The sequence below is a fragment of the Lacerta agilis genome, chromosome 1 (genome assembly GCF_009819535.1).
Source record: "Lacerta agilis isolate rLacAgi1 chromosome 1, rLacAgi1.pri, whole genome shotgun sequence".
In the NCBI taxonomy this organism is placed as follows: domain Eukaryota; kingdom Metazoa; phylum Chordata; class Lepidosauria; order Squamata; family Lacertidae; genus Lacerta; species Lacerta agilis.
Window position 1 is genome coordinate 104,492,644 of NC_046312.1, and position 17,466 is coordinate 104,510,109.

Consider the following 17,466-nt stretch of genomic DNA (forward strand, 5'->3'; position numbering starts at 1 on the left):
CCATGATGGAAATAATGCAGGGTATAAATGAAAGAAAACGAATCAATATATTTTCGCAACGGGAGCGTACTTTTCCTGTCGTGCACCGGCAGCATGAAACACCTTCTGAAAACTAAGGTGTCTCTTTCTTGGAGAAAAACGTAAGAATGGTGTAATCAAATAAAACATGTTTTTACAAGCTTCACTGAATCACAACACGAGATGCTGAAGCCCCCAAGACATTCCATGAACTTCCACAAAACATGGACCCAGATTTATCTTTGCAAGTCACTTATTGGATCAGGAACTGCAGACCTACAGTTCTTCACCCCAATGCACCTCAGAATGCATACCTTACTGCCGATACAAGCTTTCAGTAGCTGCATTGCTTTCAATGGGATACACCGAGACTACAAAAATCAGCAACAGAATATATTTCTTGGAGGTTTTCTTACTCAGAAAGGAACCACCATATAATAATAATAATAATAATAATAATAATAATAATAATAATAATAATAATTTATTTATACCCTATCCATCTGGCTGGATTTCCCCAGCCACTCTGGGTGGCTCCCAACAGAATTAAAAGCACAATAAACCATCAAACATTAAAAACTTCCCTAAACAGGGCTGCCTTCAGGTGTCTTCTAAAAGTCAGATAGTTGTTTATTTCCTTGACATCTGATGGGAGGGCATTCCACAGGGTGGGCTCCACCACTAAGAAAGCCCTCTGCCTGGTTCCCTGTAACCTCACTTCTCACAGGGAAGGGAACTGCCAGAAAGCCCTCAGCGCTGGACCTCAGGGTCTGGACTGAATGTTGGGGGTGGAGACACTCCTTAAATACCTCAGTGCAAACTGAAGGATGCTGCCTTATACTGTGTCAGACCATCTGGTCTAGTATTGTCAGAAATGCCTAGCAGTGGCTCTCCAGGGTCTATCCCAGCTAGAGATGCTAGAGACTGAACCTAAGAACTTCTGAAAGCAGCTGATCTACCCACTGACCTACCACCATTCCCTTGTGGCAGCAAATGTGAATATTGTGCATATTATGAATATTGTACATATTGTGAATTGTGCAAATGGAGCCAAAAATGCAAGTTACTATTATGACACCTTAGCTGAGATATTTGTTCCCTCTTGTCTGTTTGCAAATGTATTGTGTCAAGTTGGAAACTGAATATACGGAGGGTGGATGGCCAGTGCTGCACTTTCAAAATTGTATGAAAAGTGTTTAATGGAGTTAATTTAACTTCCAGAAACATACTGTTGCTGTGCTAGGTAACTGTTTACTGATCATCTGTTTAATCAAGCTAAAAAAGTATGATCCCTAGCTCCTTGGGATTGCATTCCCACCCAATATATAGTTATAGAGAAGCAATATTAGTACGCTTTTAGAACTCTTCTGTTTTCGTTTTCGTTTACACATTCAGTAAATTGTGTTTTCCATTATTTAAGTTTAAAATATCCCTAAATACATGTTTTTCATTCTGTGCCACTCTTCCAAAGTTTCATTTATTTATTATTTTAAACCCTGCTTCAGCTTCCTTGTTTTTAAACAGAAGACATGACAGACACAGATGGAGTGTTGCCTTTGTGTGCACAAGCTATGATGCTTCTTTCTTTCTTTCTTTCTTTCTTTCTTTCTTTCTTTCTTTCTTTCTTTCTTTCCCTTCTTTCCCTTCCTTCCTTCCTTCCTTCCTTATCTCTGGGGCAAGGAGACACTTCACCTTGGCAGAATCAGGTGACAAACACCAGCACTAGATAGTGACAGACCTATTTGGCAGGTATAAACCAAATTTGTTCTCATTAAACAATAAAAACAGCAGCAGCAGTAGCAGCAACATAGCAGCAACATACCTATGAAGTATGCTTCATAGACTGTGTGGAAGGTCGCTGGCAGATGAGCTGTTCCATTGTGCATTAGAACCACACAAAGGAGAATCATAGTCCCACTCCCACCCATGAATATTAGGTATACTGTAGGGGCATGAAAAGAACATTGTTAAAAAACTGTGGCAAGCTTGGGACCCTCTTTGATCTGCACTGCTACAAGAAATTAGGAGCAATATTGGAACAGTTGGTCCTGTAGATACAGTAATGATTATCCTTATTTCGTTATGTTACCCTTGATATTCATAGATTTTTTAAAAACAGCATTGGTTTTAAAACAGGTGCTAAACTAGTATTTAGAGGCAGGGATGGGATGAATGAGGGCTAGTAAACTAAATATGAATCTCTAGAGGGAAGACATGTAGGTGAGTGATTGTCAGGTAGGCAGCCTGTTCTGGATGGGGACACACTCCCCCTGAAAGAACATGTGTGCATTGTATGGTACTCATTGATTTAACTCTGTCACTGGAGGCTCAAGTGGCTTCAGTGGCACAGGTTACCTTTGTCCAGGTCTGGTTGACTCACCAGCTATAGGCTTCCTAAACAGAGATTACCAGAGCTGTAGGTCTTGGTTTGCTAGGTTATCTGCTCTCTGTATTACTGTAATACACTTTAGGCTGCTGTTGAAAATGGTCTGTATGCTAAAATTAATGCAAAATACAGCTGTGAGGATGTTGCCTGGGGCAGTAGCTGGGATCGTATAACACCGTTGGGTGCCTATAAATGTCTTGACTGCATTGAAGGTACTGGTATTGACTTAGAAAGCCCAAAACAATATGGGACCTAGGTGGCTGAAGGAGCATGTCTCCCTCTACCCTTATATTTAGGCATGAAGTCCTTCTCAAGACACTATGCAGCAGACAGAGCAAGTATATTCTGTGGTGAGATGAAATAGGCCCTAGACTCTAGATCTAATTTAGAGCATACAGAATGATCTAATTTAGCAGGTTTATTTTACTTGTATTTAGAAAACAAAGCTGAAAACTTTGAAACTGCCAAATTTGCGTATTGCTGTACTTGCAGTTGGCACTGATTCATAGCTACTAATGAATTTATGAAACAAACAAACAAAAAAAATGTTCTGCAAGAAAACGAAGCCCTGGAAAATTTCCCATAAAATTTCCTGCCTCAAATCACTGTGACTAGAGGGCCAGAAATCTCTCAGATAGATAGATAGACAGAGAGATAGATAGAACAGAAAAACAAAAATATAATTCTATAATAGTAATCAATGGCCATATCAATTTAGTGCTCCTGCTGTGCTTGCAGCCTGCTAATGGTGATGTAACATCAAGACCCAGACATACAGCTATCTAGCCAACATACTCAGAACGTAGGCTTCCATCCTTATAGCTCAATCCTAAGCATCCCAAGTCCCGTTCAGATACATGGAGCTTACTTTTTCTCTACCTTTAGAACAGGGGTGGCCAACTCCCAAGAGACTGCGATCTACTCACACAGTTAAAAACTGGCAGTGATCTACCCCCTTTTGGGTGGTTCAGGTCAAAGTTGTTGAGTTTTTTTTAGGGAGGAAGGCCCTGTTTTGGGGGTTCAGGTCAAAGTTTTTGAGCTTCTTTTAGGAAGGAGGAAGGCCCATTTTTTAGGGGTTCAGGTCAAAGATGTTGAGCTGGTTTGACGGAGGAGGAAAACCCCGCTTTTTGGGGTACAATGCAAAAATGTTGAGTTTTTTTTAGGGGAGCCAAAGTTGTTGAGCTTCTTTGAGGGGAGCCAGTGATCTACCAGTGATCTACCACAAGACGTCCAGTGATCTACTGGTAGATCACGATCTACCTGTTGGACATGCCTGCTTTAGAAGATTGGGTGTTCCTGATTTAAAGCAATAAAAACCATTTAAAAACCTTCAAGGCAGCTCACAATATTTGGTAAAACACCACAAGACAACCCAATAAAAATTGAGAGGATAATAGAAGAAAAAGTTCACAAAGTCAACATATACCATAAATGGGAACTGGGGTTGTACTCAGTGTAGCTCTAAGCAGATTGTTCCATCAGTGCAAGGATTTCTCCTGATGCAATGGAACAATCTACCACCTCAGTCCTCCACACACACTCCCAATTAGTTCTGGGATTTCTCATCTACCCTCCAGAACCAATTTGGTGGGTTATGTGGGGTGCACATAGAGGCAGGAAGGGGGGGGGGGGTAAATACCCTTGAGCTAGTGTTAATTCTCATACTACTGCAAAAATTCAGTTGGATACCACCCCATTGTATATCACCTCATTTTTGAAATTAGGAGGTCATTAAATTGTTGTAAACCTATCTTTTCTCGTTTGTTTAACAGTTCTTCTTATATTCAAAAAAGATACTAAATTTTAGAAAGTAAGACATCAAGACCTCACAACAACAGACAGTTCTTCCATAGGAGGCACATCTTATAGCTGGCAAACTGAAATACATTGTAGCACGACAATGACATGTTGTCATAGATAGATTTGTTAAAACAGACAAAGTGAGTTACTTCCAAAGCTCCCCCCACCTTTTAAAAAGACCTACATTTTAAGAATACTTCTGTAGCATTTTGACTCTTCTGCCTTCATGTCCTGAGGTAGCAGAAACAAACAAGGAAATCCTAAATATAAACTACAGGAAATAAATAGAAATTAAACCATCAATTCTGAGCAAAGAATTTGATAGAGACTGCTCTCCATATATGGTCAAATTCTCATAGCACATCTGGGGTGGTTCATTCCATCCATGAAACCTCTGAAATGCTCCCTGTGTCTGTGCACATTTCACCTACTTTTGGAAGAATAAGAGGTTTCAAAACACAGAAATTTAGCTTGTCTTCTAGCTAACCAAAACATCTTTTGGAAAGGTAAAACTGAGATTATCTTCCACTGTCACAAAGATTTGTGTCCAGCAATACTTGTATACTGGTATTTGTTCTTTTCTGTGTCCCTCCCTGCAGTCATTCCTGATTTCCCATATCAAGTATGCTTTGCAGTCATTATATTCCAGCCCTCCAAAGAAGCAAGTGTTCATTTTCCTGTTTGCTCTTCCTGAATTATGATTATGTTCTGGTTATGTAGTTTCCTTGAGTGCTGCAGAAACACCTACAGGTGAAACTCGAAAAATTAGAATATCATGGAAAAGTCCATTTATGTAAGCAATTGTTTTCATTAGCTACTGGAGTTTAATATATTAGATAGACTCATGACATGCAAAGCAAGATATGTCAAGCCTTTGCTTGTTATAATTGTGATGATTATGGCATACAGCTGATGAAAACCCCAAAGTTGAAATTGTGAATTTGGGGTTCTCATCAGCTGTACACCATAATCATCACAATTATAACAAATAAAGGCTTGACATATCTCGCTTTCCATGTTACGAGTCTATCTCATATACTAGTTTCACCTTTTAAGTTGAATTACTGAAAGAAATGAACCTTTCCACGATATTCTATTTTTTCGAGTTTCACCTGTATAACCCAAGTGAGTGCGTGCGGTGCCACTTGAAAGTGTTATACCAGTATTAATATTTTTATGCTGACAGCCATTCACATATTTCACAGGCCAAAGGCCTACAGCCAACAAGGTCCAATCATATGCACTGAAGGAAGATGTAGTTCTATGAAGTGTAGGTTCACATGTAGACAAACCCAGGCTCAGAGCACTTCACATGCATTATCTAGTTGTAATCCTTACAATGGAGGTCAACAGCAACTCCCATATTGCAGGTGGGGAAATGAATGTTTAGGGAGATGCTTAGGCTTGCCCAAGATCACCTAATAAGTTCATGGCAGAGATGAGATTCAAGCTGGGGAATTCCAGGTTCATAGTCTATTTAACCAATATTTAACCACTACACCTCCCTGGGCCAGGGAGGTGATCAATGCCTCTTTACGAGAGGGGGTGGTTCCTGCCTGTTTGAAGGAGGCAGTGGTAAAACCACTCCTTAAGAAACCTTCACTCGATTCGGAAAACCTTACTAACTACCAGCCAGTTGCTAATCCCCCTTTCCTGAGCAAGGTTCTGAAGTGAGTGGTCGCAGACCGGATCCAGGTACTCTTAGAAGAAACTGATTTTCTGGATCCATTTCAATCAGGGTTTTGGCCCGGTTTTGGCACAGAAACTGTTTTGGTTGCCCTGTATAATGACCAATGTTAATTCTCCTTGATCTCTCAGTGGCCTTCGATTCCATTGACCATGCTATCCTTCTGGAGTGACTGTCTGAACTAGGGGTGGGTGGCACCGCTTTGCAGTGGTTCCAGTCCTACTTGGATAGTCATTCCCAAAGGGTGTTGCTTGGGGAATGCTTTTCAGCCCCAGGGAACCTTCAATGTGGGGTTCCACAGGGCTCAATCCTATCCCCTGTGTTGTTTAACATCTACATGAAACCACTGGGTAGGGTTATCCAGAGGTCTGGATTACGTTGTCAGCAGCATGCTGGTGTCACTCAGCTCTGTTTCTCTTTTACATTTTGTTAGGATGCCAACAAGTTGGCGTGCTGAAGAACAGCAGTCAGAGTCGGATAAAGCCGAGGTCAAACAGTCCGGGTCAGAAGCCAGCTGAAGTCAGGCAGTAGCACAGGGGTCAGGAGTAGCCGAAGTCGGTTCAAGCCAGGAGTCAGGAAGCCAAAGAAATAGTACCTTGGATTAAGAACTTTGCTTCAGGATGAGAACAAAAAACATGCGGTGGCAGTGCAAGACCCCATTAGCTAAAGTGGTACCTCAGATTAAGAAACAGTTTCAGGTTAAGAACGGAAACAGCAGTGAAGTGTTGTTTCCAACCATTCAGTCCTGGGTGATAAATTTCTTGAATCTCTTACAATGTATATGTTTTCTGTGTTTTCTGGCTCTTGTATCTGGGCCTGTATTGACATTTTTGGTTTATATATCATTAGATAAAATATGTTTTAGCAACTCTTAATTTCCCACCAAAACGACTTAAGAAAAAATGATACATGGATTTTGCATACTAATATGATATAACAATCAACATTTGTTTGGAATCACCAAATAACATTCACATACGACCAGCTAAAGGTAAAGGTAAAGGTACCCCTGACCGTTAGGTCCAGTCGCAGACGACTCTGGGGTTGCACGCTCATCTTTCTCTATAGGTCGAGGGAGCCAGTGTTTCTCCGCAGACAGCTTCCGGGTCATGTGGCCAGCATGACTAAGCCGCTTCTGGCGAACCAGAGCGACACATGGAAACGCCGTTTACCTTCCCGCCATAGCAGCACCTATTTATCTACTTGCACTTTGACGTGCTTTCGAACTGCTAGGTGGGCAGGAGCTGGGACCAAACAACGGGAGCTCACTCCGTCGTGGGGATTTGAACCGCCGACCTTCTGATCAGCAAGCCCTAGGCTCTGTGGTTTAGACCACAGCACCACCCACATTCCCCATATGACCAGCTAGCCAACAACAAACCATGGCTTAAGGTCAGCTACTGATCATGGCTTGCTAGAGAGCAACATATCACTCTTCCTGGTTTAGATATAATGGGAAGCTAAGTCTTCTGGGTTTGCTGCTCCACTAGCACAAATGTTATAAGCAAAGTGGGAGTGATTTAGCAGTGTGCACTAGCAAGCTGCTCGTTCACAATAAACCATGATTAGCCTGAAAGTTTGATTTATCCTTACAGGAGAAAACAGATACCATGCAGATAAGTTGTGCTGAACTAGGCATCATTGTTGTGAAATCCTATCACTCTAACACTTCCCAGAACCAAAGAGTTTGGCTAAAACTCGGTAGTCTAGTTATTTCAAATCTGACAGTTGTGTGGGAAGCTCAAGTTTTATGTTTCGGCTGGCCAAAGGCAGGATATATTTTATATACTATATTCATTTTACAGTATGCAACAGCCAGCTTAAAAAAAGTTGCATTCACACAGCACCTTTGTTTCACAATTCTGTTTTGTTATTAAGCTAAGGGTGGGTGGGGAGGACCACTATAACTACATGTTCAGAATATTTTTACAGTGTTGTAAATCATCCTGAGTGTTGTGCCTGCAATTGGAGTCCAGAGTATAAATTCTCTTTAACAGGATAAATAAATAAATTTACAGACAGAAAATAACAAAAAGGAACCTTTTTAAAACAAACAAACAAACAAACAAACAAACAAACAAACAAACAAGGGCATTTATCCTAAGTCAGTTTTCTTCCCGTTTTAAAGCGTAAGGTAGAAGTGGGATTTTACACATAAATTTAAATATATACACCTTTTTGCACACATCAGCTCCCTAAACATTGTTAACTCACAGGAAGCACCTTGTTCAAAATGTTGCTTAACCTTAGAAATTGCTCTCTTTACTTTTTTTCATCCTGCATCATTTATCGTTGTATTTCTAAACTTGCCTTGAAACCAATATTGAAGGATAGTATAGCAAGATATGTAGGTATGCAAATGAAAAGTGGGGCAATTCCCCTCTTCCACCTGCTGCTTTCCAACTCTGTGCTTTACACAGTGAGCCATTGGAGAATGCTGCCATGAATGTGTGTCTGTGAATTCCCTTGTTGCATGACACTAATTAGGTTTTTGCAGTTCTTATAATGGAAAAGGGGGATATTACGCTACTATGGGAACTGTGGATAAGCAAAACCAGCTTGCTATGGAAATGATAGATGATAACCTAGTAGATATTTAGTTGCATACGCTGACATTTTGAAAATGTCTCAGATTTTAGGAAGTGTTTTGGAGAACATTTTAAGAAAGCAGACTTCTGTTTTCAGGCCTATTAGTTTCATCAATGTTAAACAACTAAATATACATGCGTTAAATGGAGGTAGAGCATATCATTTATTCACTTATTCAATGGGATTTGAAAGTCCCTGAAAACTGTGAACCTGGTGTTTTAGGAAGACGGCAACCCCTTCCAGAACAGGTTGAATACTATTCTCTTGGTGGACAACCAAGATTGCATGGTCTAACTACCCACAAGAGGATTTGGTTTATTTATCTGTTTGTTTCATTCACTTATTTTTTCAGGCCACTGTATAGAGTACAGCTTAGGCTGTCAATATACAAAGGTTGGTCAACCCTGGGCTAGGTCAGCCACTGTTGTTCATTCTGGTATATATAATATATTGACATAGCTATTTCACTACCTCCACCCACAACAATGACCATGAGAGAAAAGTACATTGTGTTATCTTTACAATCTGTTATCACAGGGCCATATCCATTTTTGTAATACTTAAATACTATGCACATGGCTGCAGTTGGAACATATTCAGATAATATTTATGGTATACAGTTGGGCTTCCAGCCACTAAATTACAGCTAAAATGAATTGTGGATTTTCCTTGGAAAATCTTAATATAGGTCTAGCATCAAACTCACAAAGCTGCATGTGTAATAATTATTGAATTTTCCACATATCATACAAATGCTACAAGTGCATTCTTATAGGAATTCCAGAACAAAATTCAGTCTTGTTGTTCCAAAGTTTACTACACCAGTAAGCAAGCACACTAAAGAAGAAGAGTGTTGGTATTTGAAGTTGCTGTGTTTGAATGTTCCTCCTTATTCCAGGTATCAGGTATTCACAGCATTAACAGGAATAAACAAGTATATTTAAAGTGTTCTCAAAGCAAAATGTTATAGCATCACCAGTAGAGTTTGTTTATGTACCATTCATGATCTGGAGATAAGGGCAAAATTAAAGTTTCATCAACCACACGGCGACATTTTGTAATACTTTGAACCAGGAGAGGCTATGTTAAGAAACATGGTCAATACTTTATTACGACTAGGTAAAAAGCTATTGGATTTGCCTGCATTCCAGATGGTTTAGCCACTGTCATGAAGTTCTGAATTCAACAAAATGCAAGGAGAACCTATAGTATTCATCCTTAATATTTCTGCACTTGCATTGTATTACAACTTTTGCTTAGTAGAACAGGTCAGCTGTGCAAATATGCATGTTAAAATGGCCTGTTTTATATGAATGTGGACACAGCCTTAACATTGCAGTTATCACCTGCTAATCATGTCTCCATTGTAAAACCAGATCACTTATTCTGCAGGAATATAAATATTATGGGCAGGGTGCAGCCAAAGTTAAGTGATACAGATATAAGTGTTTTCTCATGGAAATATGTTGTACTTAAAAGAGTTTAACTTCGGCTGAATGATCACCTATGAAATCTACCCAATAACTTATTACAAAATAAATTGTCTCTATTTATAGCAATAGACAGAGGAGAATTCTTATTCAAAACCTATTCTATACAAGATAGCTCTTTCTATTTTGGGAAGAGTCATTGTGTCCTTGATCCACAAAATTTACCATCTAAATGTGGAGAAGGGAAAAGAGATGGAATCACAGCTACTTACACTACTCTGTGCTTTCATCGTATGACTATACTGCAGAAATAATGAGAATGTTTCATGACTAACTGCAATGAACACATTAAAAATGAAGATTGGGTCGTTTAAATTGCTTCATGCATTTTGAATCTGATGAATTCATTTACAGTCATTAAAATATCATATAGGGATATTTGACCTTAAAACCCCATTTGGGTTTTTTGTGGGGGTTTTTTGGTTTATAATGAATATTTTTGCTAGCTTAAAGATGGGGATCTTTAAACTAAGTAGCTTGTCAATTCACATCTTTTGATGGCTGTGTAATTTTTATTTAAATCTGCTTTAAAGAAAAATCTTATTATATCGCATTATATCTAAACGTGCTATATAAAACCTGTGGAGCACTTCTATTGCTGCCGTGTAACAAAACCTGAAGCCACTTGAACTACTGGAGTATTTAAACCTATTTGGGTGAGTATGCGCTTTTAAGCTAAATTACAGGGCAAATGAGCTTTTGTGTATGGAAACAATTTGCCTACATGTCCAGACCAGATTTATGTACTGACAAGAAATTGCTTACTTATTCCACTGAATTATACAAAGTAGCTGTCTGCCCTTTTTCAATTGGAAACATCTATAATTTGTTTTTATTTCTCCCCTCTCCCCTCTCCCTCTCAAAAAAGAAAAAAGAAAACAAAGAGCAGGATGTCACTAAATCAGGAAATTTGGATATACCGGTAATCATCAAATCTAGCAGTTCATATATGTAGGTCAAACTGACGTGTGAGCTTCCCTTATGAAACAAAGACTAATGTGATTTCAGACCATAATTTCATAGGAATAATTGCAAGACATGTTTTGAAGAAGTCACTGACTACAGAATAAATCAATATTAAATACTTTATACAGGAAGCATACTTTCAGAAGATGGTCCTTGAGGCTTTTCTCTAGATGATATCCTAATTACAAGTGCAAGCTTATTACGGTTTATCTCTCCCTTCAATTATTTACAGGGCAAAAAAGGCAAGAGGTACTGCATTAGCTATATTAAAATATTGTGTGCTTTGTTTCTCTATTATTAATAACATACAAAAATAGCTCAGGCAAATATTCCCGTGCAAAAGTGTGCTTTCCCCACCTGAGCTCATTCATTTATTATTCATATTGTTATGTGCAGAAAAGAAAAACAGAAAAGAAAAACACACCAAACCCTTTAGGCTTCTACTCTGCATTACTGAAATAATGAAGGTTGCACTTCAGTCATAAACCATAACACTTGGTAATAAATGATTCTGTTGTCTCATATGCATGTGTTGACTTAAACCTGAGTCGAGGCAGAGCTTCTAAGGACCAACCGTATTCCAATGCCTACTATGGTTTCAATTCAAAATATCCAAAAGTGCTGATACATTTAGTAAGGCAACAACAACAACAACTTGAGGTTACTTTTTATGAAATGCAGCTAATCTGTAGCAACTTGATGTGAAATAATGTGATTGCTAACAGATAAGAATTTGCCAAGCTCAAACTGCTGCTGCCAAAGACACCAAGACAGAGAGAGTTCAGAGATCCATGTTTCTCAAAGCAGGAGGCCAAGGGTTCCCAATATAGCTGCTAGAAGTGTGAGTTCCTTCCCATTCCCTCTTATCATAGGCTCAGCACTCCTGCCTACTAGTCACAGCCTGGTAACTGCTCCATTTTATAAATTACAGTCTTAGGTGGCTTCCCTCTAAGAGAACTAGCATGTGAACTCTTCTAGTTTGTATAAAACAAATGCTAAGATTTGTGGACTTTGGGGGTACCCATGTGAACACTAGCAGTCTCAGATTAATTTAATGAATGTCTGAGAACATATGTACCGTAAATACACACACACACACACAATTAGTACCGGTAGGTGCTAACAGTCCTATTTCGGTGATTGTCAACATTCACCGGCCTATATGTAAGTTTTAAGACAATTTGTCCGAGACTGTCAATGTTCACAACTGACTTTTCACATTCACCACATTTTGGACGGTTGCATTTTGGATGGTCTGTTAGCTAGCAATCCATTACTGAATAATGGTTGCCAAAGTTCACATATGATACAATTTGTGTATTGTGTGCAATGCTGGTAGCTGGAGAACATTTGGGATGCCAAATATTCCAGACAGTTGATGCAACCAGCCCTGAATTTGCCAGTTTGCAGCATGATGTACCGACTGGCCTTAGGGATTCCACAGGCATCCACAGTCACAGACATGAGCATAACAAGAGATGTCAAATGCACTTGAATAGAAAAACAAAACAAAACAGCAAACAACAAATCCATCTGCAATCAAACTAGCTTCGAGAGCTGTACTTTCACTGAGATTCCTCTGACTCTCATCATCCAGTGATGAAAGATAAATGAGAGATAAATCTGAGCTTCATTAAAATGTAAACCACAGCTACTGACAACTGATTTCATTTTAAGCAGTCTGGATAACATTTTAAATTTCTAAAAGCAAACTTTCAAACGCACACACAATCACCGTCATTTTAAAAAGGGTTTTCAGTTGCAGTACAGCTGTTTCCAGACCTGAAAGTATCTTTAAGGTCAATTGCAAGTTACAATGCACTTATAAGGGGGGGGGGGAGGCAACAGAATGTGGATGAGGGCTGGCTAAACTTGATCCCATTTTGTTACTGCACAGAACAGAGATGGAATGAGCGGAAATGGGGAAGGCTTCACTTAAACGCCCAAGGGAAGCCCCAAAGCCCAGGGGCAGCGAAATGCCCATCCCTGCACGGATCTCTATTTAACATTGTGGAAGGGGAGAAAAGAGGGTTGTCAACGGAGGATACATCTCAGATGGAGGCCAAAAAAAAAAAAAAAGGAAAGGAAAGGAAAGGAAAGGGAAAAAAGGAATGTTCTCTGGATGAAGGAAGACAGAGTGAGGTAAAGGGGAGGGATGAAGAGGAGGGGAGAGAGAGAAGACAGCTGAAGACAAGGAGAAAACAGAGAAGGGTCAAGAGTCGCTGATAGATCTGAGAGAGGAGGAAAGCCTGGGAGATGGCAGCAAGGCAAGAGATGGGCACAGAGAGGCAGCTCTTGCAGTTCAGTGACCCAGCCAGCTTCAGAGGGGAAAGCCTGACACTCATTTCTTTCTTTCTCTCCCAAACACACATAAATATATATATATCCTGAGAGGGAGCAGAGGAGAGGCAGAGCCAGGAAAGGGGCTGCAGGCTCTTTCCTGTGTGTGTGTGTGTGTGTGTGTGTGTGTGACTGTAACCTGATGCCATCCCCAAGAGCCTTTCCCCTCCCCCTTCCCCCAGAGCGCCCCCTCCCTCCCTCCCTCCCTCCCTCCCTCCTTCCCGGCTATAGTTAGCAAGCCTGCAAAACTGCAGCCCAGCCCAGCCCAGCCGCCCCCCTGTGCCCTTCGCTGGCAAGGGAGAAGAAGAAGAAGAAGAAGAAGAAGAAGAAGAAGAAGAAGAAGAAGAAGAAGAAGAAGAAGAAGAGAGGGAGAGCAGCCCGGCGGCAGTACCGTACCTTAGCCTGCAGATACTGGGGGTAGTAGTAGGTGGTGTACTGGGGGTACATCTGCTGTTTCCACACTTTGCCCATGAAGCTGGAATAAGGGAGCTCGCAGCGCAGGGATGAGGGAGGGCACTTGACAAGGGGAGGGGAAGGAGGGGGGGGAGAGAGAGAGAGAGAGAGGAAAGAGAAGGAGACGGAGAAAGGAAGGCGCGGGAGTGGGGGGGGGGCTCTCTCGCCCGCTCTCCCTTGCGCGCGCGCTCTCCCGCTCCCTCCAAATGTCCCTGGCTCGGCTCCTTTCTTCCTGGCGGCGGTAGCTGCGGGGCTCCTCCTTCCTCGGCTGAGCCCAGACCTTCCTCCTGCTGCTGCCCTGAAAGGCGGCGGCGGCGGCGGCAAGAAAGAGGCTGCAGAGGGCACCGAGGACGGCACCAGAGCGCTCTCTTCTCCCTCACTCGTGTGTGTGTGTGTGTGTGTGTGTGTATGCGCGAGGGCGAGGGCGCGCGCGCGCGAGGGCCGGGAGTCGTCTCTCTCTCTCTCCCTCTCCTCACCCCCCCTCGTTCGCTCTCCTCAGCAGCCCAGACACGACGAGGGAACAGACGGCGCTACCACCACCAGCGCCCGGCCGGTTGGGAAGAGACCGAAGAGTCCTGCGCGCGCGCGAAGTGGGGTGGGGTGGGGTGGGGTGTCGTGCCCGCTGTGTGGCAATGCCAAGGGGCGGAAAGGAAAGGGCCGGGGTGAAAGAGAGAGAGACAGAGTCAGCGGTAGTGGTGGTGGTGGTGGTGGGGGGGGGGGGAGAAGAGGCGAGGAGAAGAGAGGCGCGCGGGGAGGGCAAGGTGGGCGGTGCTTAATCCCTCCGAGGGTGGGATGGGCTTCCAGTACTACTGACTTGGGGGAAGCGGCGGCAGGTCCAGGGAGAAGCGCGCGCGACGAGCGCTCCGGAGTAGCGTCCACTCGGTCGTCGTGAGGGGAGGTCCGAGAGGCAGCCGGGCCAGCAAGCGGCGGGAGCCGACCCACTCAGGGTTGCTTCGAAGGGGCATTGCAGCGTTGGCGCCCGGTGCTCCGGCTGCTGGACGTTGGAAAGCGAGAACTTTAAAAGAAAGGAGAGGAACGGAGCACCTGCCTCCCGGGATTCCTGGCTTCTCGCTATAGATGCTCAGCTGCCTCCCCGGAAACATTTTTGGAGAATTGAACGAGTCTCGCATTGTTCCTTGCAGAGCACGTTCCCTGCGCTGCTAGTGGGGGCACTTGGCTGTTTTTTTGAAAGTTTTTTTTTTTTGTTTGATTTTAGTTTGGATTTTCAGGAACACACAGCTCAGCCTTGAACAGGGGTGCCTCGACTGTACATTATCAACAACGGCATCACAGAGCAGGAGGGAACCCCCCCCCCAAAAAAAAACAACCACCCTGTTTCGGTGGTTTATATGATGCTTGTTGCTCAAGATTGTTCTTGCAGCTCATTTCCCAAGCGAAATTCTGGGGGAATTGAACGGTGTCATCATAGTCTCCATTCTGTAACTTACAAGTAGTTGACTTTCTACCCTGATTTAAGTTTCTCCTGGATACATTTGTGTCTATCTAGACTAGCCTACTGTACATCTGACATTGTACCATTAAGTAGGCTATATTTATATTACAAATGCAGTTAAAGAAGTACAAGCATGACAGGAGCAGAGGTTGTTCATAATTCTGTTCTTGACTCTTGGCAGCTTGTTTCTCCCATTCAGTTTTCCAGTTCTTCCCATTCAGTTTTCCAGAACTCATGCTGAGTTAGCTTCTCTGTGCAATTCCTTGTTTCAGGGTTGAGCCTCTTCACCTAATAATCCTATAGTAGCAGTAGTTGTTGTCACTTGGAAAGAGTAAGGGAAATAGCAATTCATAATGAAGTATGTCACGCAGCATAGAAACAAATGTTTCTTGGTCATCTTAAAAATGAACATAGGATTTAACATAGCGTTCTTCTTCTCAACAACAGAGAAGCCTGGACTGACACATCATCAACATTTTTGGTACCACAACTGAAGAGGTGGAGAAATGCAGGCACATTTAGGCTGCAGTCTTATGCACAGTTATATGAGAACAAGCTCCCATTACATCTGAATTTTGATGTACAGAATCTGACTTCTGGAGTCTTTTGAGAAAAATTACAAATATGATGATTTAGAATGCCCTTAATATTTATTACTGCTATTAACAACATTTCTATGTTGTGATCAACTTCATCCTTTGAGGTGGTGTTAAACGATATATACGGAAACATAGTTAGAACATGGTGCCAAGGTTGCAGGTTCGATCCCTGTAAGGGACAGCTGCATATTCCTGCATTGCAAGGGGTTGGATACTAGATGATCCTCAGGCTCCCTTCCAACTCTGTGATTCTATGAAATACATCATATACATATCAAAGCATTAAAATGCAGGAAGGAAATCTTCAGATGAATAATAATAGCAATAGTAATAAACGCAACTGAAAAATGAGGGCTTCTGTTTCCATTGTTCAGAGGTGAGTGCAAATGCTTATGCAAACAAAACTTAACTTGACACTAGGCAAAACTCCCTGAGAAGAAAATTTCACAGTGAGGTGCCACCACTGGAAAGGCCCTCTCTGATCACTACCTGCCTGGTCTCAGAGAGTATTGGAACTCAGAAAGTGACATTTGAGGAAAATCTTATGTGGGATGCTCATATTGAATAAAGGCTTCCATAAGAAATTTAGGTCTCACTCCAAGTCTTATAAATTTTGAGGCTGCAGTCCTATATTCCTTTTCATGGAAGAAAGACATGTTGAACTCAATGAGATTGCTGCTGAGTAAGGATGTTATAGGACTGTAAATGTGAATGTCAGAATCAACATTTTAATTTGCACTTCATAACACACTGGAAGCCTGTACAGCTGTTTTAAGACTGGTGAGATACATTCTCTACATGTTCTCCAATGCGTTTTGTACTAAATATAATGTCCACTCACTCAAGGCAGCCCCATGTACAACACTTTTCAGTAGCTCAAATGGGATGCTACCAGAGCTTGGATAACTGTGGCCAGGTTTATGTCTTCAGCAGCTGCCCTCTGCAGTTTTGGCATGACACTTAAATATTGTATTTAATTTGAGGTTACCTGATTTAGCTCACTGCTTGTTGATTTTTCATATTTATGAGGAAGATAAGTCACAATATCTGGTGCCTGGTTTATGGTATTGATTACTAATTAGACAAACAGCAAAAAAAATGTTGATAAGCAGAAGCAACCATATAATTGAAAAGATGGGTTCCTTTCCTTGTGCAGCAATGTATGTATATACTGTATGTATGTATGTACAGTTTTAATGGTTGATTTCCAGTTCTTTTACTTCTATGGGCCATCTGTAAATTTTGTTTGATTTTTGCTATGATCAATGTATAATACCAGCCAGTTTTCTCCTGGTGGAATGTAGTAGTGTATGCAGAATGCTTTCACTCATGTATTCAGATATGCTTTATTAAGGATTCTTGTTAAGTAGCAACACTGATCCATCCCCCACATCCTCACCATGATCGTCACACTCACAGCATTAGAACAGCATGTCTCTATGGCTGGCATTTACAAAGGTCAGCAGATGTACAGTGCTATGTCTGAACGGGTTCCATGGAACTTCATGGAGAAATATGTGGAGGGCAGGAAGCATGTTTAGAATTAGAAAGGGTTAGGCTTTGCAAGGTCGGAATTTCTTTCTCTCTTTCTGAAGAAGAAGATTTTATAGTATTTAATTTAATAAAGCAAATATGCTTCCTGCAAAACCTGCCGAAATTCAATGTTAGGTAGTCAAAACCAAACA

General features: G+C 41.6%; 1 protein-coding gene across 2 annotated transcripts in view; it reads right to left on the minus strand.

The window, feature by feature from the left end:
- RBMS1 (RNA binding motif single stranded interacting protein 1) overlaps window positions 1–13,825 on the minus strand; it is a 114,336-nt gene extending 100,511 nt beyond the window's left edge. Inside the window, exon 1 of one of the 2 annotated variants that reach the window (XM_033165822.1) lies at window positions 13,673–13,825. In XM_033165822.1, coding sequence (XP_033021713.1) covers window positions 13,673–13,747 — 75 coding nt within the window. In that variant the 5' untranslated portion in view covers window positions 13,748–13,825. The remainder of the gene's footprint in view (window positions 1–13,672) is intronic. The other variant, XM_033165812.1, reaches the window with a different exon arrangement.
- Window positions 13,826–17,466: the final 3,641 nt, after the last annotated feature.